The sequence below is a fragment of the Elephas maximus genome, chromosome 3 (assembly GCF_024166365.1).
Source record: "Elephas maximus indicus isolate mEleMax1 chromosome 3, mEleMax1 primary haplotype, whole genome shotgun sequence".
Taxonomy (NCBI): domain Eukaryota; kingdom Metazoa; phylum Chordata; class Mammalia; order Proboscidea; family Elephantidae; genus Elephas; species Elephas maximus.
Window position 1 is genome coordinate 12,024,523 of NC_064821.1, and position 27,917 is coordinate 12,052,439.

Here is a 27,917-nt window from a genome sequence, read left to right on the forward strand (position 1 = left end):
GCAGGTGCAGAGACAAGTTGGAGACAAGCATGGGGAAGACAGGTTGGGGAAAATGGGGTAGGGGTGTGGAGAAGCTGGATCAATGGGAGAGAAAATGGGATGGGAGAGGTAGGAGGAGGGACTGGTGTAGAAAAGGAAGGGGGACAAGAGTTGGGGAAAAGCAAGCTGCCACCAGCCCATGGGGTACCTTTATGCAAATCAGAACAAGGTGCCTGTTTCCCAAGACACTGCCTTTGGTAAGAACCGAGGTTAGAACGTCTTCCTGGTGTACTGATTTTGTTCAGCCAGGGCATTTTGATGCCCTCTGGTGGGAACAGTTGTAATAAACACACATGCATACTTACTGTGCCTAAGAAGGGTGGGGGCACTCCTAGAGGCTGCACCTGGTGCACAGCTATGCAAAGAAGCCCTGGATGGGAGCGGTGAGGGTGGGAGGGGAGTGGGACGGGGTGAGCTGGGGGAGGGGGCAGTGCTGACCAGGTGTCTGTCCCCTCCAACCCCTCAGGGCACAGCAGAGGGCTCGCTTGTCCGCCAGCCCTGGGGCACCCCGCACCAACATGACCTGGTTCGAGTTCCTGTCTGAGTAAGTGTGCAGAGTTGGGGGATGTGGGTGGGGACAGGTATTGGATTTCAGCAAGGGTTTACCGATGACCCTCTGTACCAGGCCCTGGGCTGGGTCCAGGAGTCAGGTCCCTATCTTCTCACTGGCAACAGGGGAGAAGGGGGACCAGCTTGCTCTGAGAGCCTGTGGCAACCCCTCAAGGACCCTGCAGTTCGCATGTACAGAAGACTTCCTGGAGGAGGTGATGGTTGCAGCCAGAGTTTGCCAATAAATGGAGATGAGAATGGAAGAAGGGAAACAGTGCCTGCTCAGAACTTGAAGCCCAGGAATGGTGCCTGGGTGGAGTTAGGAGGAGGGAAGGTGAGAGTGTTGTCTTAGTTATGTATTACTGTTATAACAGAAAGGATAACAGTGTGGATTACACCTCACCTTAAAGAAAACAAAAATTCTCACAACTGGACCAATAAGCAACATCATGATAAACGGAGAAAAGGTTGAAGTTGTCAAGGATTTCATTTTACTTGGATCCATAATCAACGACCATGGAGGCAACAGTCAGGAAATCAAAGGATGCATTGCATTGGGCAATTCTGCTGCAAAAGACCTCTTTAAAGTGCTCAAAAGTAAAGATGTCACCTTGAAGACTAAAGTGCACCTGACCCAACCCATGGTGTTTTCCTTTTCATCATACGCATGTGAAAGTTGGACAATGAATAAGGAAGACCGAAGAAGAGTTGATGCCTTTGAATAGTGGTGTTGGCGAAGAATATTGAATATACCACGAACTTCCAAAAGAACAAACAAACCTGTCTTAGAAGAAGTACAACCAGAATGCTCCTTAGAAGCAAGGATGGTGAGACTGCGTCTTACACACTTTGGACGTGTTGTCAGGAGGGATCAGTCCCTGGAGAAGGACATCATGCCTGGCAAAGTACAAGGTCAGGGGAAAAAGGAAGACCTTCAATGAGATGGATTGACACAGTGACTGCAACAATGGGCTCAAGCATAACAATGATTGTGAGGATGGCTCAGGACTGGGCAGTGTTTCGTTCTATGGTTTCCAAAGGTCGCTGTCAGTCGGAACTGACTCGATGGCACCTAACAACAACAACATAACAGAAATACCACAAGTGGGTGGCTTTAACGAACAGAAGTTTCTTTTTCTCAGTTTAGAAGGCTAGCAGTCTGAATTTCAGGGAGCCGGCTCTAGGGGAAGGCTTTCTTTCTCTGCTGGCTCTGGGAGAAGGTCCTTATTCTTTGCCTCCTTGGTGATCTTCATGTCTCATGGCATCTATCTTCACCCATCCTTGCTTACTTAATCTGCTCCTTTTATATCTCAAAAGAGATTGACTCAAGACTCACCCAACACTAATACTGCCTCATTAACATAGCAAAGAAACCCCTTTCCCAAATGGGATTATAATCATAGGTATAAAAACAAAAATTAAACTCAATTGCCGTCAAGTGGATTCCAACTCATAGCGAGCCTATAGGACAGAGTAGAACTGCCCCAGAGGGTTTCCAAGCACCGGCTGATGGATTCAAACTGCTGACAATTTGGTTAGCAGCCAAATGCTTAACCGCTTCACCACCAGGGCCCCAAACCACAGATATAGGGGTTAGGATTTACAACACCTATTTTTAGGGGATACAATACAATCAATACGAGGGGTTAGCAGAGACCAGATCACCTGGGCAAATCGAAGGAGCATGGTTTTATCCCTTACAGACATAACCAGCTTACTTGTGATCGATAATAGGGTGGACCAACAGGGCTGGCGGGGGTTCAGGGGACAGCTGGCCAATGGAGACCCCCTTCAGGGAATAGACTCTGCCAAGACTGGACCATACTCGTAGTGTTTGTCACTGACTATTAGAGATTGAATTGTGTCCCCCCAAAATGTGTGTCAAACTTGGATAGTCCATGATTCCCGGTATTGTGTGATCGTCCACCATTTTGTCAGCTGGTGTGATTTTCCTATGTGTTGTAAACCCTGCCTGTAAGATGTTAATGAGGTAGGATTAGCAGCAGTTACGTTAGTGAGGTAGAACTCAGTTTACAAGATTAGATTGTGTCTTAAATCCATCTCTTGAAATATAAAAGAGAAGCGAGCAGAGAAACAGGAGGACTTCATACCACCAAGATACAAGAGCCAGGAGAATAGCACGTCCTTTGGACCTGGGTTCCCTGCACTGAGACGCTCCACAAACAGGTGAAGATTGTTGACAAGGACCTTCCTCCAGAGCTGACAGAGAGAGAAAGCGTTTCCCTAGAGCTGACACCCTGAATTTGGACTTCTAGCCTACTAGACTGTGAGAGAATACATTTCTGTTTGTTAAAGCCACCCACTTGTGGTATTTCTGTTATAGCAGCATTAGATGACCAAGACATTGACTTAATAAATATTTCTTAAATGAGGACATAAGGGTTATTCCAGGAGGAGGGACAGTGGTCGGGGATGGAGGGAGGCGTGGGGTATGAGAACTATTCCGAAAGAAGAATGGACAGGATTTAAGAGCCAGCTAGATATGGAGTGGGGCAGAAGGGAGTCCCTGAGTAGTGAAAATGGTTAATGTACTCAGCGCTAACAGAAATGTTGGAAGTTCAAATCCACCTAGAGTGCCTTGGAAGAAAGGCCTGGTGATCTGTTTACGAAAGTTCACAGCCATTGAAAACCCTGTGGAGCACAGTTCTATTCTGCACACATGGGGTCGCCGGGAATCAGAATCCACTTGACAGCAACCAGTTTGGTTTTTTGGTTTAGATTTGGGGGCAGTCCCTGGGTGGAGTGAACTAACTGAAAGTTTGGTGGTTCAAATCCACCCAAAGGTGCCCGCAGAAGAAAGGCCTGGCAATCTACTTCTGAAAACACAGCAACTAAAAACCCAATGGAGCACAGTTCTACTCTGACACACATGGGGTTGCCATGAGTTGGAGTCAGACTGGTATATTTGTGGCAGGGGAGTGATCAGAGGAAGTGGTCAGAGGTAGCCAGAGCCAAGATTTCCAGCCTGGGGCCCTTGAGGAACCTCAAGGCCTTATTGCCTTCACCTCTGCAAACCCCGTCCCTGCAGTTTCCCCAGATCTTTGCAAATATTCGTAAATGTTTGTTGAGTGAATGAGTGAGGGCTGGGTGGGGGGAAGAGGGAGGGGCAGGGAGGAGGAAGTCAAGGATGGAGGAAGGAGTAAAGCAGGACAGGTGGGCTCAGGGAGATGGGTTCCAGGTGGATTCCAGAAGCGACCCCCAGGGCTGGCTCAGAATGGCTTCTGGGCCTGTGCCTCCCTCCTCATCCATCTTCCTGCCCCTTAGGAGCGAGGATGGAGGAGGCAGGACAGAGCAAAGCGACAGAGGTGCTGGAGTGAGACGCAGACTGAGCTTGCTCCGAAGCCGGGTCACGAGGCAGAAGGAGAAGGTCAGGGGACCAGGTGGGGTGGAGGGACCATCGGGTTACACCCCTCCACTACAACACCACCCACTTCTCCTGTGGCACCCCCTCTGCCTTCCCACTCAGAAGGGTGCTGAGTGCTCAGAGCATTCCTGGGCCTGACCCCTGCTGCCCACGGAGCAGACCCTTCTAAGGCCACCTCCCCCCGACACACACAGGGTAAGAACCCAGCCCATCAGAAGGACAAGGGTCAGGATGCTCGAGAGAAGCGGGAGTGTGTCGACGGGCACCAGCTGGTTCCAGGAACTTTCTGTGGCCACTTCAGCTGCCCCCTGTGTGGTAAACCGTTCCTGAGATCCGGTAAGTCCTGTGGCCTGTTCATCCGGGTCCTTTTTTTTTAATTGTTGTAAATAGTATATATATGTATATATGTGTGTGTACATGTATGTATATATGCATATATCTGCGTGCGTATATGTATTTATATATATGTGTGTGTGAGCGTATATATATATATATACACACGTATATACACATGTGTATATGTGTAACCCATTGCCGTTAAGTTGATTCCAACTCACAGCAACCCTACAGGACAGAGTAGAACTGCCCCATAAGGTTTGCAAGGAACGCCTGGTGGATTCGAACTACTCACCTTTGGTTAGTAGCCATCGTAGCTCTTAACCACTACACCGCCAGGCTTTCCTAAAAACTTATGAATAACACTGGGGAGAATGGGAATTTCAGCACACTTAACTGTGCTCTTGAGGAATCATTCAAGGCAGTCATTCGAACAGAACAAGGGGACACTGCACAGTTTAAAGTCAGGAAAGGTGTGCATCAGGGTTGTATTCTTTCACCATACCTATTCAATCTGTCTGCTGAGAAAATAATCCAAGAAACTGGACTATATGAAGAAGAATGGGGCATCAGGATTGGAAGAAGACTCATTAATAACCTGCATTACGCAGATGACACAACCTTGCTTGCTGAAAGTGAAGAGGACTTGAAGCACTTACTGATGAAGATCAAAGACCACAGCCTTCAGTATGGATTACACCTCAACATAAAGAAAACAAAAATCCTCACAACTAGACCAATAAGCAACATTATGATAAATGGAGAAAAGATTGAGGTTGTCAAAGATTTTATTTTACTTGGATCCGCAATCAACAGCCATGGAAGCAGCAGTCAAGAAATCAAAAGACGCATTGCATTGGGCAAATCGGCTTCAAGAGACCTCTTCAAAGTGTTGAAAAGCAAAGATGTCACCTTAAGGACTAAGGTGCACCTGACCCAAGCCATGGTGTTTTCAATCACCTCATATGCATGCAAAACTGGACAATGAATAAGGAAGACCAAAGAAGAATTGATGCCTTTGAATTGCAGTGTTGGCAAGGAATATTGAATATACCATGAAAAAATCTGTCTTGGAATAATTACAACCAGAATGCTCCTGAGAAGCAAGGATGGCGAGGCTGTGTCTTACATACTTTGGACATGTTGTCAGGAGGGATCAGTCCCTGCAGAAGGACATCGTGCTTGTCAGAGTACAGGGTCAGAGGAAAAGGGGAAGACCCTCAATGAGATGGATTGACACAGTGGCTGCAATAATGGGCTGAAGCATAGCAACGATTTTGAGGATGGCGCAGGACCGGGCAGTGTTTCGTTCTGTTGTACATAGGATCACTATGAACCAGAACCAGCTCAATGGCACCTAACAACTACAACAAGTATATATGTGTGTGTTATATATATATATGTATGTATATATAACACCAGAAACAAAAACCCGTTACTGTTGCTTCGATTCCTGACTCGTGACCCCATGTGTTACAGAGTAGACCTGTGCTCCAGTGGGTTTTCTTGGCTATAATCTTTACGAAAGCAGATCACCAAGCCACTGGGTGGGTTCAAACACCCGACCTTTAGGTTAGCAGTCAAACGCAAAACATTTGCACTACCCAAACCAAAAAAAACCCACGACCATCGAGTTGATTCCAACTCATAGTGACCCTGTAGGACAGAGTAGAACTTCCCTCATAGGGTTTCCAAGAAGCGGCTGGTGGATTTGACCCAGGGACCTATAAAGACAACATTTGCCAATTCAAAACCTTTCACGGGTACAGTTTAGTGACACCAATTACATTGTGCAACCATCACCAATACCCATTGCCAAATTTTCCATCACCATAAACAGAAACTCAGTGCTTCCTAAGCAAAGACTTGCCTTTTCCCCCGCCCTCCCACCCTGGTAACCACCGTTACTATAATCTCTACACCTTGCCTATTCTAGGTACTGCATATAAGTGGGATCATACAATAGTTGTCCTTTTGTGATTGACTTATTGCACTCAGCACAATGTTTTCAAGGTTCACCCACGTGTCGGAACTTAATTTCTCTTTATGGCTGAGTAATATTCCATTGCATGTATATTAGGAGCCTGAGTAGTGCAAGAGATTTTCCATCAACTGCAGCCTAAAGGTTGGTGGTTCGAGAACATGCCCAGTGGCTCCGTGGAAGACAGACCTGGGGAACTGCTTCCGTAAGGATTACAGCCAAGAAAACCCTATGGAACAGTTCTACTCTGTAACACACGAATAGGAATTGACTCGGGAGCAATGGGTGTGGTTTTGGGGTTTTTTGGTGCTATCCACTTGGTTTATTACTGTGAGGTTCACTTTCATCACTTAGCTAAGGTGGTGTCTGCTAGGTTCCTTCTCCGTAAAGTTACTATGTCCCCTTTCGTACTTTATTCTTTAGAAACGAGTCACTAAGGCTAGCCCGCTATCAAGGTGGCGGGAATGGAGTTCCCTCTCATGGGGGTCTCACTGGATTTTCAGGAAAACCTTTTGAGATCAAGGACTATTTGAATCTGTGCAAAACAAACAATGTGGGTGACACATAGCACGGTGCCTGGAATATACAAGCAAGTGTAGCTTCTATCATCATCATCATCATCATCATTATTTATTGTTGTTGTCCAAGGTCACTCAACCAGTAAGAGGCACAGCCAGCATCTAAGTCACTATCAGTACTCAACTAGATGGTGCCTGGCTACCACCTCTGACTGCTCTGACAGGGATCACAATAGAGGGTCCTAGACAGAGCCGAAGAAAAAGGTAGAACAAAATTCTAACTCAGCAAAAAAGATCAGACTTACTGGCCTGATACAGGCTGGAGAAGCCCCGAGAGTATGGCCCCTCGACACCCTCTCAGCTCAGTAATGAAGTCACTCCTGAGGTTCACCTTTCAGCCAAAGATTAGACAGGCCCATAAAACAAAATGAGATTAAAGGGGCACACCAGCCTAGGGGCAAGGACGGGAAGGCAGGAGGTGACAGATAAGCTGGTAATGGGAAACCCAGTGTCAAGAAGGGGAGAGTGTTGACATGTTGTGGGGTTAGTAACCAATGTCACAAAACAATATGTGTACTTAGTTGTTTAATGAGAAGCTAGTTTGTTCTGGAAACCTTCATCTAAAGTACAATAATTAAATAAATAAATCATAGTGCACTGGCTTCGGGCCCCCTCCTCCACTGGTCCCAGGAGGCACAAGGGATCAGAAGGGCTGTGAGTGAGCAGGTACCCGCCAGGTAGAACTCGTCACAGGCTTACCTGTCATTGCAAGTATTCAAAGGCAGACATTGCTGTCTGTAGCATAGAGGAAACAGCCTCTATGCTAAGTTAAACTGAACAGAGAATGAGTCACACTCAAAGCAATTATAGAAGGTAGCTCTCCACGGTAAAGCCAAGACGATTTCTTAGAGACCTGCCCAGCTGACAGGAGCACCATTCCAGACAGTCTTGTTCCTGGCCTTGACCTTTGAGGCCCTTCACCTTCCTCTTCCTCTCCCTGAACTCAGCCACCCCAGGTTCTACAGCCCAGCCACCCTGAAGTTCCGTGGTTTCTGTGCACATCACCCGTGCTTGCTCACTCAGCGCTGTTGCTGCAACCCCCTCTGACACCTAACTCTTACTCACCCTTTAAGACAAAGCTCAGGCCCACCTCCTCCAGGAAGCCCGCACTCAGTACCTAGGAGTGTCTGGGTGTCTCATAGACCAGTGATTCTCAACCCAGCGTCATTTTGACCCCCAGGGGACATTTGGCAATGTCTGGAGACATTTTTGAAGCTCTGGTGGCACAGTGGTAAAGAGCTCAGCTGCTAACCAAAAAGGTCGGCAGTTCGAATCCATCCCCTGCTCCTTGGAAACCGCATGGGGCAGTTCTACTCTGTCCTATAGGGTCACTATGAGTTGGTATCCACTCAATGGCAATGGGTTTGGTTTTGGAGACATTTTTGGTTGTCAAGACTGGAGTGCTACTGGTATCTAGCAGGTTGAGGCCAGGGATGCTACTAAACATCCTACAATGTACAGGATCCCACCAGGACAGGGAATTATCCACACGATGGAATGTGCCCTGGTGGTGCCGTGGTTAAGCACTTGGCTGCTAACCAAAAGGTTGGCAGTTAGAACCTACCAGCCGCTCCTGAGAAGAAAGATGTGACAGTCTCTTCCATAAAGATTATAGCCTTGAAATCTGGGGCAGTTCTATTCTGTCCTATAGGGTCACTATGAGTCAGAATTGACTCCAAGGCAACGGGTTAATGTCGATGGAAGGAGCCCTGGTGGCCTAATGGCTAAGCCCTGGGCTGTTGATCTAAAGGTCAGTGGTTCAAACCCACCACTGGCTCTGTGGAAGAAAAGACCTGGTGGTCAGCTCCGTTGGATCATCTTTCTTTGGAATGGCACATATATGGATCTCTTTCAGCTGGTTGGCCTGGCAGCTGTCTTCCAAATTTCTTGGCATAGACAAGTGAGCGCTTCCAGCATTACATCCATTTGTTGAAACATCTCAATTGGTATTCTCTCAATTCCTGGAGGCTTGTTTTTCACCAGTGCCTTCAGTGCAGCCTGGACTTTCTTCCTTCAGTACCATCAGTTCTTGATCATATGCTACCTGCAGAAATGGTTGAATGTCAACCCATTCCTTTTGATACAGTGACTTTGTGTATTCCTTCCATCTTCTTTTGATGCTTCCTGTGTCGTTCAATATTTTGCCCATAGAATCCTTCAACGTTGCACCTTGAGGCTTGAATTTTTTCTTAGTTCTTTCGGGTTGAGAAATGCTGAGCATGTTCTTCCCTTTTGGTTTTCTAACTCCGGGTTTTTGCACATTTCATTATAATGCTTTACTTTATCCTCTCAAGCCTCCCTTTGAAATCTTCTGTTCGGCTCCTTTACTTCATCATTTCTTCCATTCACTTTAGCTGCTCTGTGTTCAAGGGCAAGTTTCAGAGTCTCTTCTGACACCCATTTTGGTCTTTCTTTCCTGTCTTTTTAATGACCTCTTGCTTTCTTCATATACCATGTCCTTGATGTCATTCCACAACTCACCTGGTGTCTTCGGTCATTAGTGTTCAAGGAGTCAAATCTATTGTTGAGATGGTCTCTAAATTCAGGTGGGATATACTCAAGGTCATACCTTGGCTCTTGTGGACTTGTTTAATTTCCTTCAGCATCGATCGAACTTGCATATGAGCAATTGGTGGTCTGTTCGACAGTAGGCCCCTGGCCTTGTTCTCACTGATGATATTGAGCTTCTCCATCATCTCTCTCCACAGATGTAGTTGACTTGATTCCTGTGTGTTCCATTCGGCGAGGTCCACATGTATAGTCACTGTTTATGTTGCTGAAAAAAGGTATTTCCAATGAATAGGTAGTTGGTCTTGCACAGTTCTATCATGCGATCTCCCACGTCGTTTCTATCACCAAGGTCATATTTTCCAACTACTGATCCTTCCTCTTTGTTCCCAACTTTCACATTCCAATCACCAGTAATTATCAGTGCAGCCTGATTGCATGTTTGATCAGTTTCAAACTGCAGAAATTGGTAAAAAAAAGTCTTCGATTTCTTCATCTTTGGCACTAGTGGTTTGTGGGTAAATTTGAATAATAGTCGTATTGACTTGTCTTCCTTGTAGACGTATGGATATTATCCTATCACTGACAGTGCTGTATTTCAAGATAGATCTTGAAATGCTCTTTTTGACTATGAATGTGATGCCATTTGTCTTCAATTTGTCATTTCCAGCATAGTAGACCATATAATTAAAAATGGCCAGTACCAGTTGTCTTAGTTATCTAATGCTACTATAACAGAAATACCACAAGCAGATAGCTTCAACAAAGAGAAATTTATTCTCTCACAGTCTAGTAGGCTAGAAGTCCAAATTCAGGGCATCAGCTCCAGGGGAGGGTTTTCTCTGTCGGCTCTGGGGGAACATCTTTGCACTGAATCTTCTCCTGGACTAGGAGATTCTCCACGCAGGAATCCAGGGTCCAAAGGATGTACTCTGCTCCTGGCACTGGTTTCTTGGTAGCATGAGGTCCCCAACTCTCTGCTTGCTTCCCTTTCCTTTTATCTCTTGTAAGATAAAAGGTGGTGCAGGCCACACCCCAGGGAAACTCCCTTTATATTGGATCAGGGATGTGACCTGAGCAAGGGTGTTACATCCCACCCTAATCCTCTTTAACCACAGGCAGAGATTATGATTTATAACGCATAGGAAAATCACAAAATGGAGGACAACCACACAATACTGGGAATCGGGGCCTAACCGAGTTGACACATATTTTGGGGGGACACAATTCAATCCATGACACCAGTCTATTTCAGCTCACTAATACGGAAAGCCTGGTGGCGTAGTGGTTAACAGCTATGGCTCCTAACCAAAAGGTTGGCAGTTAGAATCCACAGGCGCTCCTTCGAAACCCTGTAGGGCAGTTCTACTCTGTCCTATAGGGTTGCTATGAGTTTGGTTTTTTGTTTTAACAGCTAGAATATCTATCTTGAAGCATTCCATTTCATTTTTTTCTATATCCAATTTTCCAAGATTCATACTTCGTACATCCTACATTCCGATTATTAATGGATGTTTGCAGCTGCTTCTTCTCATTTTGAGTTGTGCCACATGAGCAAATGAAGGTCCTAAAAGCTTGACTCCAACCATATCATCAAGGTCGACTCTTCTTTGTGGGGGCAGCAGTTCCCCAGTCGCCTTCCAACCCTCAGGGCTCATCTTCCAGCACTATATCAGACGATTTTCTGCTGCTACTCACAAGGTTTTCACAGGCCAATTTTTTCAGAAGTAGATCACCAGGTCCTTCTTCCTAGGCTGTCTTAGTCTGGAAGCTCTGCTGAAACCTACCCCCCGTGGGTGACACTGCTGGTCATAGCAACATAACAAGCCAGCATCACAGCAACGTGCAAGCAACCACAGTGCAATAAACTGACAGGCGACTGGGAGAGATTACAGCCAAGAAAACATTGTGGGGCAGTTCCACTCTGACACACATGCGGTCACCATGAGTCGGAATCAACTCGATTGCAACAAGTTTGGTTTTTCTTGGTTTAGTGTCAACCTGGAGGTTTCTATAACCTAGGTGGCTGTAGCAATAAGTCAACCATCTGACCGTGTCTCCTAAGACTTCTCTTGAATGCCCGCTGTTCTCTCTATCCCCACCACTCTCTCCAGCACCAGCCTCTCTCAGGGGCCTCCTCACTGGTATCCAGCAGCCTTGCCAATAATCTACTCTTCATGCTGGTGCCAGAGTGAGTCTTTCATTGCATTTCAATGCAAACTTTATTGTGCCATTCTTTCTGCTTAACATCTCCAATGGGTCCTGGCTGCCTTTGGAATAAAGTCCAAAAGCCATAGCGAAGCACAGAATAAACATTCACCAATCAATTGAGGCCTCAGAAGTACCTGTGTCGGTTCCTCTGACCTCAGTTGGGGTAGGGTGGCCAATGAAGTGTGTCCCTGCACTTCTAGAACCTTGGATTTCCTGAACATTCTCCCTCTCTTGACCATGAAGACTGGATTTCGGCTGAAGGCAGATCACGTACTGGCATGCTAGTGAACATAGCTCGTTTCAGGGCACCACCCCCAACTTTTGGACTGAGGGTTCTTGGCCGCACGTGTGTGTGTGTGTGTGTGTGTGTGTGTGTTTTAACATTTTTCATGTGTACAATTTAGTGACACCAGTTGCATTAATCATGTTGTGTAACTATCACCAATTGTTGTTGTTGTGTGCTGTCAAGTCAATTCTGACTCAAAACAATTCCATAGGGCAGAGTAGCACTGCCCCATAGGGTTTCCTAGGCTGTGATCTTTATGGGAGCAGATTGCCAGGTCTTTCTCCCACAGAGCCACTGGGTGGGTTCAAACCACCCACCCTCCGGTTAGCACTTAACCGTTTTGCCACCAGGGTTCCTTCCCATCACCAATACCCATTACCAAATTTTCCATCACAGGCCTGTTTTGAAGTGATTTGGGTTTGAGGAGATCCTCTTGGCCTGGGTGACCTGCCCAGACCTAGGGTGAGAGCTGCTTGGCTCATCCCTGGTCACTGACCAAGTGTACACGCAGCCTCAGGACTGGGATGTCTGGCAGCATCTGAGGGGTGCTGGCCCTGGGGAAAGACTGGCATGTCCATCAAACCAAAAAACCACACCAGCTGCTGTTAAGTCGATTTCGACTCATGGTGAGCCCCATGTAGGTGTGTCGGAGTAGAAATGCTCCACAGGGTTTTCAAGGACTGTGATCTTTCAGAAGTGAATTGCCAGGTCTTTCTTCCAAGGCCCCTCTGGGTGGGTTTGAACTGTTAAACCTTTGGGTTAATTGTCAAGCACTTAACCATTTGTGTCAGGGAACTGGCATGTCTACAGGTGTCTAATAATAGCACTGGTGTGGGGGTTATCTAGAGTTCCGGAATTTGTTTGGAGGTATCAGATGGGGCCTGTATTGAACGGTCTGGTGTGTGTTTTGGGGTATCTGGAAGCCCCAATGTAGAACTTTTTATATGTTTCTGGGTGCCTGGAAGTCTGTTTGGGGACATTTGGTGGAGGTGTCTGGTACTTTTAGGGTATGTTGCATGTTTTTCAGATTCTGAATGTTAGTTTTAAAGTATTTGATGGCATCTCCGTGGGTGTTTGGTATGTGTTTGGAGGTATCTGATGGTACCTCTGCTGGGGTGTCTGGGACCGCCTGAGAGATCTATGACTTGTTTTTCTCATAGCTCCTTAATGTAGTCTGCGCTGCCTCCCAGGCCCCAGCCCTGCCGCTGGGGGACCCCGCTGATTCGCCCACCTTGGGCGCTCACAGCCCCGCTGGCCCCTTCCCAGGCATCCCACCCCTCGCCCGCCGACCCTCCCTTCCCAAGTGCCCGCACGCCCGCTGATTTCCGCAGGCGCCCGCTGACGTCCCAAGACGTCCCCAATCCCACTGATGCTCCCTCAGAGGCCCCCGCCAAAAAAACTCCCCTCTATCTCTTGTTTCTCCCCTGAAGCGGCCAGACGCCCGGCCCCCAATTCTCCGGCTTCAGCCTGAAGCAAAGTCCGAGGTTCTGGGGCCGCCCACTCGAGGCCCCGCCCCCAGAAACCCATCCCTCCAGGCCACACCCCCTGCTCCGCCCACGTGGGCGGGGCCGCGCCTGCGCATTTCGAGCCGCGCGGCTTCCCGCTTCCGGCTCCGCGCTGGGGGCGGCGGTGGGCGCGGGGAGGCCGGGCGACTTCGGCGGCGAGAGGGGACGGCGAGTGGCCTGCGGGGACCGGCCCGAGGTGAGTCGGCGGGGCAGGCCCGAGAGGAGAACGGGCCGAGAGGGGGGCCTCGGTCCCCGGGAGGAAGCGGGACCCCCGGGCTGCCGCGGGCCTCTCGCCGGCCCCGGTGGGCTCCTCGGCGCAGGCGGGCAGGGGCTGCAGCTCAGGCGGCCGGGTAAGTGCAGGCGGCGGAGGCGGAGGCGGTGCCCGCGGGCCACGTCCGAGCCCCCGCCATTGGGCGGCACAGCCCCCTCCTCCAGGAGAGAAAGGTCACCGGGCTCCAGCCTCGGCTCCGGGTTAAGGAGCGCCCGGGGCAGGGGCAGGGTGTCGTGACAGCAGTGACCCTCGGGAGCAGACGTCCCGCCTGCCCGTGCCGTCTGGGTAGCAACACCGTACCAAGAGCGTGTGCTTTGTTTGGGTCTCCTTTGCACCACTTTGCAGTATCTTTTATGAGAATCTGAATGGCGCGGTGCTGCTTTCGTTGCGGCTAGGAAGGAGGCGCACCTTGCGTGGTTCTGTTTTAGCTGCCTTCCCCTTATCTTGATCCTTTGCTCAGTTGAGATCGTAGAAGAGATGGCTGCCAGAGGGTAAAAAGTTTCTTGAAGTTTTGCCACGGGAGGCAACGACCCAGTTTTTCCCTTTTCCTTCACTTGGGGAGCTTGGAACTCCAGCCAGGGGCTTTGAAGGGCCCTTCTCTTCTTGTTGACCAGGGGGAGTGCGGGACAGTATGAAAAGCCTGATGGCCAAGGGTGATTTGGGGTGATCTGGGGTATCTGGGTGAATGATAATCCCGGAGCCTCTGGAGAAAGGCCAAGAGCACAGGCCTGAGCATCAAATCAGATCTGGGTTCTGGTCCTAATTGCACCGCATATTAGCCATGTAGCCTTGCTAAGTCTCAGTCTGCCCATCTGTAAAGTGGGAATAAGGACTGGTTGGAGGGGGGCTTGATGAGATCGTTGGAGAAAGGCTCACAGCAGGGTGCCAGGCATATGCTGACTAGTCAATGAATGTCCTATGTTCCGTGTATATTTGCACGCGCCCGGGCTTGTATTTTCAGGTTGACATTCCAAGTCATAGAGAGTCTGGAAAAATGTGAGCGTCATTGTTTGGACTGGTCAGAGTTTACACTTAATGCACTTTATCAATAGCTTGCTATTTCTGTGGGCCAACCCCTTTTGAGAAAAAAGTTGAAGGTATTCGGCCTAGATCAAATAAATGCATACAGCCTGAAGACATAATACATTTAATTTTTGTAAACATAATTTCTTTGGGTTTGATAGAGCTTGAGGAAACCCTGGTAGTGTAGTGGTTAAGTGCTACAGCTGCTAACCAGCAGGTCGGCAGTTCAAATCCGCCAGGCGCTCCTTGGAAACTCTGTGGGGCAGTTCTGCTCGCTCCTATAGGGTCGCTATGAGTTGGAATCGACTCGACGGCAGTGGGTTTGCTTTTTTTGGTTTTTGGTAGAGCTTATTTCATTTTTAAATGGCACATGTAAAAGAAATGGTGACGAGGTTCTTTTATCTTTTTTTTTTTTTTTTGGTGGACTTGAGAATGTCCTCTTCCCCCCTTGAAAGTCCAGGTGGCACATACGTCATTTCTGGCAAAATCTGAGGTATAATTTTTGTGTCGCACAGTAGCAATTACGGCTGTAAGGCCATTGTCCTTGGTTGTCACCAGCCTACTGGACTAGGGCTGTGGTCACCAGTGTGCCTCCCTGGGTGTTTACCTACCACATGTTTGGCATAGTTCTGACCCTTATGCCAAGGTCTCCTTCCTTCGCCCTCACTCATCGTGTGTTAGGTTTTCCTTTCTGCAAACTCCATCCCTGACTTTTGAAACATACTGATCTCAGACTCTCTTAAATTAGTGAAAGCCCAGAGACCTTTATGAAGCTCAACCTTTGTTTCTTTGTTACTTGCATTTCTTCTCCTGAACGTGGGGAAGTGCTGCTGTGTTTTGAAAACCCTCTCTCCAGGTGCAAAACAATCCAAGTCAGGGCTCTGCAGCCGCCTGCAGGAATTTTTTCGGAGGAGGAATGTGGCTGGCTGAGGGCGGGGGAGGAAACGGGTTAAAATAATGCCATCTCCAGCTGTGCTCATTTTGTTGTCGTTGAGATTATGTTGGGTGTCAACTAAATCCCCACTTGCTTGCCTCCTCTGCTTTTGTCCATAGATAGATAAAAATCAGTTGTTGTGGAGTCAATTTCTGCATGGCGGCCCCATGTGTGTCAGAGTAGGGTTGTGCTCTAGAGGGTTTTCAGTGGCCTTTTTCAGAAGTAGATCACCAGGCTTTCTGCCGAGATGCCTCTAGGTTGGACTGGAACTTCAACCTCTTGGTTTGCAGCCCCAGCTCATTAGCTGTTGGCACCACCCAGGACTCCTATAGATGGATACATAGTTGTAACTGAATATAGATACATAGTTTTAATTGAGTACAGTTTTAACTGCAGTGGGTTACGTCCAAAGTAGTGAATACCCACACTGATTTATGATCATAGTTTGAAAAGAATATTAAAAAGGCTTAACTATCTAAAAATATACTTTTAACACATTCTGGGTGGTTACATTTTAAACTCATATCTTTTTCTTTTAACAACAGTTTTATTGAGATATGTTAAATATCGTAAAAGTCACCCTTTTAAAGTGTGCAGTTCACCAGTTTGGAGTGAATTCGCAGAGTTGCGCATCTACCACCCGTGTCCAGTTGCAGAGCATTTTATCAGCCTGGCGTTCTTCTCAGTGGGTTTCAGGAGGAAAGTCAAAGGGAGACCGGTCTGAGCAAGTGGCTTTTGGTACCAGCAGTGTTGGCGTTCAGCATTCTGAGCATAGGGTGGAGGGAGGGAAGGAGCACATCAAATTACTTGACAGTAACCCAGCTTAGCTCTGCACACAGGAATATATCTGCTTATGCGCAGTTTTTACCAAAAAACCCATTGCCGTCGAGTGAGTTCCAACTCGTGTCAGCCCCAAGCCTTACGAAATAGAACTGCTCCGTAAGTTTTTCTTGGCTGTAATTTTTACAGAAGATCGTCAGACCTTTCTTCCCTGGTAGGACTGGGTGGGTTCGAACCTCCAACCTTTATGGTTGGTAATTGGGCACAGGCCATTTGTGCCACCCAGGGACCTAGGCACAGTTTATATTTAACTCCCATTTGTTGACCACTGGAAAGTTGTTGTGTGCATCAAGTTGATTTTGACTCTATAGGATGGAGTAGAACTGCCCATAGGGTTTCCAAGGCTGTAATCTTTATGAGAGCAGATTGCCAGGTCTTTCTCCCTTGGAGCAGCTGGTAGGTTCTAACTGCCATCCTTCTGGTTAACAGCCACGTGCTTAACCACGGTGCAGCCAGAGCTCTTTTCATTGGAAAGAGGTAAATGAAAATTAGAAAGTAATCTGCAAGTTGTCCACAGCGGGGATTAGTGTGCCCAGCACTCCCTTATGCTGCGCATTGAGTTCTGCCCCCCAAAATATGTGTTGGAATCCTAACCCCTGCTGTCAGTATGACCGTGTATGGAAATTAGGGGTTCTCTTTTGTTATGTTAAGGAGGTCATAGAGAGTTGGATGTGTCCTTAACCTGATCACTTCTGAGTTATGAAAAGAGCAGAACCGACCTAGAGACCCACAGCGGGGCTGGGGGAAGACATCATGCAGACACACAGGGCAGCTGCACGTGCAAGGCCAGCACCTCCGAGGATGGCCGGCTACTAGAAGCTGGAATAAGGGGCAGTAGCAGCTGAAATACTAGAAGCTGAAATAAGGGGTAGTTCTACTCTGTCTTACAGGGTCGCTATGAGTCGGAATCGACTCAGCGGCACTGGGTTACTGGGTAGCAGCTCAGTAAGGAGCCCTGGCGGCACAGTGGTTAAAGCAATCAACTACTAACCGAAAAGCTGGCAGTGCAAAACCACCAGTGGCTGCGTGAGAGAAAGACGTCACACAGTCTGCTTCCATAGAGATTTACAGCCTCGGAAACCCTGTGGGGTCGCTGTGAGTCGGAATCAACTCAACGGCAGTGGTTTTGGTTTAGGTGGCTCAGTAGCAGGTTTCTCACCTTCTGGGCGGGAGACCAAGGTTCGATTCCTGGCCAACTCACCTCATTCACAGCCACCGACCGTCTGTCAGTGGAGGCTTGCGTGTTGCTCTAATGCTGAACAGGTTTTAGCAGAGCTTCCAGACTAAGATGGACTAGGAAGAAAGGCCCGGCGATCGCCTTCCAAAACCCCTATGGAGCACAGCAGCCCAATCGCATTGTACACGGGGTCGCCAGGAGTTGGGGACTAACTCCATGTCAGCTAACAACAACAGAAGCTGAAATAGACAAGGAAGAACGTCCCCCTAGAGCTGATGCCCTGAATTCGGACTTCTAGCCTCCCGAACTAGGAGAAAATAAATTTCTGTTCTTTAAATACTCATGTTATTTCTGTTGCGACAGCACTAGGTGACTGAAACACCTTACAAAGGTGGAATGGGTAGTGCCTGACTCGACACAAATTGTAGAGCAAAGAATGTGGGCGTCCTTGGGTACTGACACTGAAAGGGAGTAAGCACCGTGGCCTTCACAATGCCAGGGTATGGTAATTAATGGTGACCCTGGTCACCCTTTGCTGTACCCAATTTGGCCCAGTCGTTAAGAGCTTGGCTGCTAACCAGAAGGTCAGTGGTTTGGATCTACCAGCCACTCCTCAGAAACCCTATGGGACAGTTCTACTCTCTCCTGTATGGTCGCTACGGGTCAGAATCGACTTGACGGCAACAGGTTTGGTTTTGGGTCTTAATGGAAGAATTAAGAGAGAAGGAAAGATAGGAAAGTTGGAGCCCTCATCCGTTGCTGGTGGGAGTGTAAAGTGATGCAGCCACTTTGGAAGAGAGTCTGACAGTTTCTCAAAAGCTTAAACATAGAGTTACCACATGACCCAGCAATTCCAGTCCTAAGTAGTATATGCCCAAGAGAAATGAAAACAAACATCTGCACAAAAACTTGCATGCCAATGCTCATTGCAACATTGTTCATAGTAGCCAAAAAGTGGAAACAAGCCAAATGTCCATCAGCTGATGAGTGAATAAAGAAATTGTGGTGTAACCATACAATGGAATATCACTCGGCCATACAAAGAAGGAGGTGCTGATACGTTGAACAGTATGAACGAACCTTGAGTTGGAATCCACTCAATGGCAACTGGGTCTTTTTAGGGGCCGAGGGGAGGGAGAGTGGCTGGGGGGTGATGGCTCAGGGGTGTGGGGCTCTCTTCTTGAGCTAATGGAAATCTGAGATCCATTGTGGTGATGGCCACCTAACTGTGAATGTACTAAAAGCCAAGCCACTGAATCATATTCTTCAAATCGTTGACTTCTATGAGAATGTGCATTATATTTTAATAAGGCTGTCAGGCATTGCGCCCTGCGCTGGGTGTCGAGTTGATAACACTCACAGGTTCCTGCCACATAGGGCATGATTACAAGGTGCATCGTGCCGTGCAGTGTGACGTGAGAGTTTCACTGTGGATGCAGCTGGGCCTGGGCCTGGGCCTGGGCAGGAGAGCCCTGCCTGCAGCGGAGGTTGGGCTGAGCCACAGCAGCCGCTGGTGGAAGGGGGAACAGCATGTAGGAAAGCCCAGTCAGACAATAACGAGACAGGTCACCTGGCAGAGCTGAATCAGGCGTTTGTAGGCTCGCATGTTAGCATAGAGGACTGTCTGGCCATTGTCCTCGGTGTGGTGGCAGTGAGCTTGGAAGGGGCAGAGGCTGGGAGGCCAACTGAGAGATGTCCTGGGCTGAAAGGAGGGCAATGTGGAGAGAGGACAATTTGAATCTATTCAGGGGTAGAAGTGACAGGACTTAGGGATGGTGTTGGAGAGAGAGGAATATCCGACCAATGACTCCCAGGGCTGTGAGGTGGGGACTGGGTAGATGATGGAACTAGAGGTCGTTGGCACAGGGGCCCTCCAGCTTGTGGGTGGGGACATTCATTGGTGTGACCAGCTTGGGTCCCTCTCTAAAGTTTATCCTTCATTATTCAAATACAGCCCTCGTATCAGGCTCTTCCCCCCGTGCCCCCCCCCACCCCGTCCCAAGGTCTTTCAAGGTTTAAGAACAATGAAAAGTAGCCCTTCATAGACCATTGAGGCCATTAGTGGTGTAAACCATTAAGCACTCAACTACTAACTGAAAGGTTGGTGACTCGAACCCATCCAGAGGCACCTCACAAGAAAGGCCTGGCAGTCTGCTTCCAAGAGGTGACAGCCATGAAAACCCAATGGAGCAGCTCTGCTCTGCACACCTGGGGTCACCATGAGTTGGAATCAGCCCGATGGCAACTGGTTTGGCTTTCTGGCTTTAGAGACCCTAAGGCGCCCTGGTGGCACAGTGGTTAAGAGCTTGGCTGCTAACCAAAAGGTTGGCAGTTTGAATCCACCAGCTGCTCCTTCGAAACCCTATGGGGCAGTTCTGCTCTGTCCCATAGGGTCACTATGAGTCAGAATCAACTCATTGGCAACGGGAAAGATGTTGCAGTCTGCTTCCATAAAGATTTAAAGCCTTAAAAACTTTATGGGGCAGTTTTACTCTGTCCCATAGGGTTGCTATTAGTCGGAATCATGTCAACAGCAGTGGGTTTGGTTTGTTTTTTAAGGCTGTAGTGTTTGGGGTAGAATGGGAGTGAGATGGAAGGAAACCAACGATGTTTGAAAGCAGTCACTACCTGCTGGAAGGAGAGAGGCAGACAAACTTGGAGCTAGGTGATAGGAAATCTACCAGAATGAAAGTGATGTAAATCCGAACAAAGAGCCACGGTTTGGTTAGTGCTTTTCTGTAACTGGAGGTAGGAAGCGTCCATGGGTTCCCATGACCTTGCAGTTCTTCAGGTTTTCCCACCTGCTCCCACCAGGCGGCAGCCCCGCCTTGTGCCACCCTCAGTGCTTCACGCCTGGAGAGCTCTTGGCTCTAGGAGGTTGGTGAACAGCTGTGCCTCCCCTCTGTTCTGTAATTTATAGCCGGCCACCTCCCACTAGGTTAATTCTGTGAAAACATCGTAACAGCTGAGGGTGGCAGAATAATGCCCCTCCAAAAGCACCCATGTCCTAATCCCTGGAACTTGTCAATATGGCACCTTTATGTGGCAAAAGGGACTTTGCGGATGAGATTAGGATAAGGACTTATGGGGAGATTATCTGAATGGGCCCAGTGTAATCACCGGGGTCCTTATAAGAGGGAGACAGGAGGGTCAGAGTCAGAAAAGGAGATCAGACCATGGAAGCAGAGTGATGTGAGGCCACGAGCCAAGGAATGCGGGCAGCCTCTAGAAGCTGGAAAGGGCAAAGAAACTGCTTCTCCCCTGGAGCCTCCAGAAGGAACGCAGCCCTGCTGACACCTTGATTTTAGACTTCTGACCTCCAGAACTGCAAGAGAATCCATCTGTGTTGTTTTAAGCCACTAATGTGTGGTCATTTGTTTTAGCAGCCATAGGAGGCTCAGACACTCAGTTCTCCTTGCCATTGCTTCAAAGTTTCAACCTTGCAAACAAAAAACCAAGCCAGTTGCCATCGAGTTGTTTCCCACTCATGGCGACCCCGTGTGTGCCAGAGTAGAACTGTACTTCATAGAGTTTTCACAGCTATGACTTTCCTTCCGAGGCACCCCTGGGAGGGTTCAGATCACCAATCTTTGGGTTAGTAGTCAAGCGGGTAACTGTGTGTGCCACTGAGGGACTCCGCCCCACCCCACCCTTCCCCTTTTCTAGCCTTATGTGCTTCCAGCAGGCTTCCTCAGCACACTTCCAGCAGGCCTTGGGCCCAGCCCACTGTCCCCTCTCCTCTGGGTTGGGCACCTTGAAGGCAAAGGTGACAGAACACAGCTTGCCTTCAGGGAGCTCACACCTACCTCAGTTTCTTGTCCATAAAATTAGAAACAAAATATCGCTCCTATCTCCACGTGGCTTACTATCAGGAGGATGTTGTTGTTGTCGGCTGCCCTGGAGTCGGGCCTTTGTCTCATGGTGACCCCATGCAAGACACCTAAATGCCGTCTGGTCCTGAACCGTCCCCGTGATCGGGTGCAGACTGGATCGTTGTGATCCTTAGGGTTTTAATCGGCTGAATTTTGAAGGTAGATCTCCAGGCCTTTTTTCCTCTCCATTTTAGTCTGGAAGCTCTAATGAAACCTGTTCAGCGTCCTAGCAGCACGTAAACCTCCACTTACAGACGGGCGGTGGCTGCACGTGAGGTGCGCTGGCCGGGAATCGAACCCTGGACTCCCACGTGGAAGGCAAATTCCACCACTGAGCCACCACTGCCACCTCGCTAAGCAACACTCATCATTGTTACGACGTAGTCTGGTGTTTTCTATTTTATCGTATGAAGAATTGTTTTCACAACTTACTAATGGGTCATGGTCCACAGTGTCAAAATGCCACCTCAGGACTCCAGGGGGCCCCATGGGAGGAAGGTATTAAGGGCGAAGCACTTGGCAATACACTTAATAGGAGAATCACACTTGCTTCCCGTGGCTGCCGTAACGCAGGACCACAAACAGGGCGGCTTAAAATAACAGAAATGTATTCCCTCACAGTCCCGGAGCCTCCAAGTCTGAAATCAGGGTGTCAGCAGGGCCTGGTCCCTCTGAGGGCTCTAGGGGAAGATTCTCCTTATCTTTTCCAGCTTCTGGAGGCCCCAGGCATTCTTTGGCCTGTGGCTGCATCACTCCAGTCTCTGCCTCTGTCTTCACATGGCCATCTGCCCTCCATTTGTCTTTCCTCAGTGTCCACATCTCTCTCCTTTCTCTAATAAAGGCACTAGACAGCAGGAGCTCGTCTCCAGAGCGTTCACTCATTACATCTGCAGAGACCGTTCCTGAGGCTCTGGGTGGACGTGAATTTTAGGGGACCACGGTTCAACCTGCTACAGGAACGTTCTGTTCCACGAGAGGTTGGCATTCGTTTCCTAGAGCCTTTACGACACGTAGTTCTTTTCAGATATTTCAGAGTTAAGATAGTATTCGACTTGGGCTCCCTCTGGGGAACCATTACCGCCAAGACCTTCATTAGCATTCCTTTTACAACTACAACGGTGTGAGTTTGAATATATTTTAATAAATCCCACGTCTCAAGGTCAGGAAGAAAAGGATTTCATGACTTGACTCCTTGTAGTTGTTGGTTGTTTGATAATTGAAAAGAGTGAATGAGGTACACTTGTAGGTTCTGAAATGCCTCCTGTGACGTTTTCTGTAAAGAGCCTGATAGCAAACATTTTAGGCTTGGCAGACCACACGGTCTCTGTCACAGTGACTCAATGTTGCCTCTGCTGTTGTAGCTCAAAAGCAGCCACAAAAAAAAACCCAAATCAAACCCACCTTCGTGGAGTCGATTTCGACTCATGGCGACCCCCTGAGGACATACCAGCTAAGCGCAGCGAGGAAAAGACAGGTCTTAGGAAGAGCTCCCAGTTTCTCTCTTGAAAAGCTTCTAAATCTAAATCCTCTGCGGAGTGTGATTTCCTATAAGGTGTAAATCAGCACCCAGTACTACAGTCTGTCTAATGTTTGGCCATTTGCCCTTATACAAGCTATTCATTCCTCACACGTTCAGATACCACCTGCATCAAATACAGAAGTTTTGTAGAGTAAAATGGAGAGAAACAAAAAAAAAAAGAAAAAAGTACCATCTGCCTGGCCCAGCACCTACCACGTGGCCTGTCCTCAGTAAATGCTGTATAAATTCATGTAATCGTTTTCTTCCTGACCTTGAGACACAGAATTTATTAAAATATATTCAAACTCACACCGTTGTAGCTGTAAAAGGAATGCTAATAAAGGTCTTTGCAAGGTTCTGGAATTTCCCTAATATAGGAGCTAGTTGCTGGCTTGTGTTAATAATTAGAGCCAGCATCCTTAGACTTGTGTGGAACGTGAATGCTCAGAAACCAACCTTGTACCTGTTTGTTACCAGCACAGGGTACTTCAAACCAACCAAAACTGGTTGCCGTTGAGGCAGCTCTGACTCGTGGCGCCCACACGTGTGTCAGAGTAGAACTGTGCGCCGTAAGGTTGCCAGTGGCTGGTTTTTCAGACGTAGATCGCCAGGCTTTTCTTCCGAGGTGCCTCAGGGTGGTCTTGAACTGCCGGCCTTTTGGTTAGCAGCCGAGCACGTTAACTGCATCACCCAGGGCCTACCCTAACCAGTTGCAGTTGAGTCAGTTGTGACTCAGGGCAACCCCATGTGTACCGTAGTAGAACTATGCACTAAAAAAAAAAAAATGCGCTACTTGGTTTTTAATGGCTGATTTTTCGTAGGTAGCTCGCCAGGCCTTTCTTCCGAGGTGCCTCTCGGTAGACTTGAACCTCCAGCCTTTTAGTTAGCAGCCAAGCACATTAATCGTTTAACGCAACCCTTAGCGCCCCTATAGGACAGAGTAGACCTTCCCCATAGGGTTTCCTAGGCTGTAATCTTTGTGGAAGCAAACTGCCACACCTTTCTCTCACAGAGCAGCTGAGTGGCTTCAAACCGCTGACCTTCTGATTAGCAGCTGAGCACTTAATCACTGCACTACCAGGGCTCCTTACAGGATATTTTAAGACCCTGGAATTCAGTAAGGACTTTGCACAGTTAATCCACTTTGCTGCTTCCTCATTCCGTTCCCTTCTGCCCATCAGGGGTAGAAATGAGAGCTTCCCAGGCCACATGAGCCCTGCTGGGTAGATTTTAATTGTTGAGACTAGGCCCTCTCTTCCAGAACAGACCAATTAAATGCAGGAGACTAGGGGGTTGGCAACCTTTTTCTGTAAAGAGCCAGATAGTAAATATTTTAGGTTTCACGAGCCCCACAGTCTCTATCACAGCTACTCAGTGCTGCCTCTGCCAGTGTAGCTCGAAAGCAGCCACAGACAACATGTAAACAAATGGCCGTAGCTGTGTTTCAATAAATCTTTATTTACAAAAACAAGTATTACAGAGCACCACAAGCTGGGTGGCCTACCAGCTGTTGGTTGCAGACCCCTGCAGTAGACTCGTGATTTTTACAGCTCCGTTTCTGGAAACGCCAAATGGCTGTGACTCTTGATTTTGTAAGTTTGATGAGAGACCCAGGTAAAAGGGACAGATGCCCTTTGGCGAGTGCTTGAGCTCAAGGGATGTTGCAGCCCTGCCTGCCACGGGGCTTGGGCACTCATAAGCGTCAGCTCTCCCTTTATGCCTTGGTGCCTTTTGTAGGAGCCATGAGTCAGAATCGACTCTGCGGTAACTAAGAACAATGATCTCTAGTGGTATCGGGAGGAAGCCGTGGTTCGGTAGTAGAATTCTCGCCTTCCATGCAGGAGACCCGGGTTCGATTTCCAGCCAGTGCACCTCATGCCCAGCCACCACCCGTCTGTCCACGAAGGCTTGTATGTTGCTGTGATGCTGAACAGATTTCAGCAGAGCTTCCAGACTGAGACAGACTAGGAGGAAATGCCTGGCAATCTTCTCCAAAAATCAGCCAGTGAAAACCCTGTGGATCACAGTGGTCCACTCCACAACCGATCACGGGGATGGTGCAGGACTAGGCAGGATTTCCTTCCCTTGTGCGTGGCGTCACCGTGAGTCCACTGCAGCTAACAGCAACAACAAGTGGAATTTGCAAGGCTGGGGATCAACAGGAGCCCTGGTGGCGCAGTGGGTAAGAGCTCGGCTGCTAGAATCCAGCTGCTAGAAGAGGTGAGTGGTTAGAATCCACTAGCCGCTCCTTGGAAACCCTATGGGGCAGTTCTACTCTGTCCTATAGGGTCACTATGAGTCAGAATCACCTCTTTTTTTTTTTTTTGGTTTGGGGATCAACAAAGGGCTCAGATTCTCCCAAGTTAAAAGAGCAAGACCTGCAGTTGCTCCAGGCCCTGCTTTGGAAAGCTTGTCCTCCCCGAAGCCACCCCAGGCATAAGGTCTTTCTAAGCACCCCCCAACCCGGCCACCATCTCACTTGGCTTCGTACAGGACTAAAGTGCCTTGAATAATTTCCCTGGCCCGTTAAAGGCGAACAGGTTTTCCCGGCATTGTCAAGTCTGTTTTTCTGTTGGCCCACTGCCTTTCACAGAAGGATGCTTTTTATCCGCTGAAAAGAGTGGCCTCTATCAAGTATTTGGTTCCCTCTGCCCTCCTTACAGCCACTTCTGGTGACATTTGCTCTTTATTTCCTGCATTCAAAGTTTGAAACAATAAAAAAATGAAATAAGGCCAATGGGGTTTTCTGGACGATCCCAGATGTGCAGGAACTATACCCAAATTAATCTTTTCAGAATCAGTTGTTTTCCTTAAAATGTTTTTCAACCACGTCATTTCAATTTCTGGACAGCCAGTTGAATTAACGTAATTGTTTAAAAGATGCCAGAGAGGAAAGCCAGCTGCCCTCTTCTGGCAAGGCCCCAGGGAATGGAATTGTTTCCCAAGGGCCCCTACAGTTCAGTGTTCTTGTTAGCTGCCACTGAGTTGGCTCAGACTCATGGCGACCCCATGTATAACAGAATGAAACGTAGCCAGGTTTTGCACCATCTTTATGATCACTGGTATGTTTGAGTCCACTGTTGTCGCTGGCCCTCCACTCTACCAAACATCATGTCCTCCCCCAGTGTATGGTCCCTCCTGATGATGAGTCCAGATTTGAAGTCTCAGACAATATTCTGTGATCCGTAGGGTTTTCATTGGCTGGTTTTCAGGTTGCCTGACCTTCCTTCTCAGTCTGTTTTAGTCGGGAAGCTCCGCTGCAGCCTGTCCACCATGGGTGACCCTGCTGGTATTTGAAATACCGATGATACAGCTTCCAGCATCACAGCAACACACAAGCCACCACAGTACAACAAACTGACAGACAGAGATGGTAGTACAATTCAGTAAGAAACACGTAGTCCTTGGGGGATGCAATTAATGTGCTTGGCTGCTAATCAAAAGGTTGGAGATTCCAGTCCATCCAGAGGCACTTGGAAGAAAGGCCTGGCAACCGACTTCTGAAAACCAGCCATCGAAAACCCTATGAAGCATAGTTCTACTCTGACACCCATGGGGCGCCATGAATCGGGGTCGACTTCCACGGCAACTGGCTTTTTTATTTACGAGGTATGTGCTTTTTCACGGTCTCAAATATCTGTGACAGACATTGAAGGTACCTCCTTTCTGACACAGAGAATTGGGTGAAATCCAGGCAAAGGGGAACGAGTAATCCCTAGGACAGCCCTGGACTGTCCACCTGCTTCTTGCCTTCCGCACATTCTTTTTTCAGATATGTTAATCGTGGAACTTAACCCTGGCCTCTTTTTCACCAGTCACCGTCTAGCCTGGAGGCCATAGGCTGTCCCTCTGATTGGACTTGTCCCTTTTCAATTTCACTGGAAAGGCCATTTCTACTAGTAGTTAATGTCATCCTTTAGTGAGTTTCCTCCACCCCTCCTGTCTGTCAGTTTGCTTTACTTTGGTGGCTTGTGCATTGCTGTGATACTGGAAGCTATGCCACCGGGATTTCAAATACTAGCAGAGTGACCCGTGGTGGACAGCTTTCAGTGGAGCTTCCAGACTAAGGTAGACTAGGAAGAAAGGCCTGGAGACCTCCTTCTGATAATTAGCCAATGAAAACTCTGTGGATCACAACAGAGCATCGTCGGATTCAGTGCTGGAGAACCAGCCTCGTAAGGCGCTCAGAATACACAGCGGCCGCAGCAACGGATTTGAGCGTACCAACGATCCCGAAGACGTGCGGGACCAAGCAGCGTTTCGTTCTGTTTTGCTGCGTGGGATCACCATGAGGCAGAGCTGCCTGGATGGCTACTGACAACAAGCAGCAGGTTTCTTACTAGTTCACCCTTGTAAAAAATCACGGGAAGACCTCTCCTGAGCCCCTGCTGTGGTAAGTGTGATAGTTAAACTTGTTCATGAAGATGGTTCGAAACACCAAGTGGACCCGTTTTTGTTCTGTGTTTTTATTATCCTTCCTTGCTATTGCTGAGGGAATTTTGATGAGTGAGCCCTAAGAGGCATGGAGGAGAGGCATGTTGGGACTGGTCATCCGGTCACGTCACACAGGACGGAGAAGTTCTGACCTGCCCTTTGGTGTTTTCCTTGGGTCGTGGGGAATGCGCTTCACGTTCACGGGAGAAAACCTAACTGCGCTGAAGTTCGAGGCTTCTGCAGCACCACGTACATCTTAAACTACAGTCTTGCAAGAACTTCAAAGGCAGTCACCAGTGCCCACAGTGCTCCTAGTCTCGCAGCGTACCACCTGGAGGCTGGACCCTGGCACATGGGTTTCCGGGCCTGGAAAGGAAGAAGGGTGGGGATGGTGCTGTCCTCTAACTAGAGAGAGAAGGACTCACCATCCTGCTTGTCACCCTGTACCAACCTAGCTGCTTGCCGTCAA

General features: G+C 48.4%; 1 protein-coding gene across 6 annotated transcripts in view; it reads left to right on the plus strand.

Annotated features, from left to right (window-relative positions):
* Positions 1-27,917, plus strand: part of ARHGEF18 (Rho/Rac guanine nucleotide exchange factor 18) — a 122,776-nt gene that overhangs the window by 46,393 nt on the left and 48,466 nt on the right. For 5 of the 6 annotated variants that reach the window (XM_049876627.1, XM_049876626.1, XM_049876625.1 and 2 more), the window contains 3 exons: positions 506-583; positions 3,874-3,976; positions 4,168-4,309. In XM_049876627.1, coding sequence (XP_049732584.1) covers positions 506-583; positions 3,874-3,976; positions 4,168-4,309 — 323 coding nt within the window. Of the gene's footprint in view, positions 1-505; positions 584-3,873; positions 3,977-4,167; positions 4,310-10,114; positions 13,575-27,917 lie in introns of those variants that run through there. The other variant, XM_049876628.1, reaches the window with a different exon arrangement.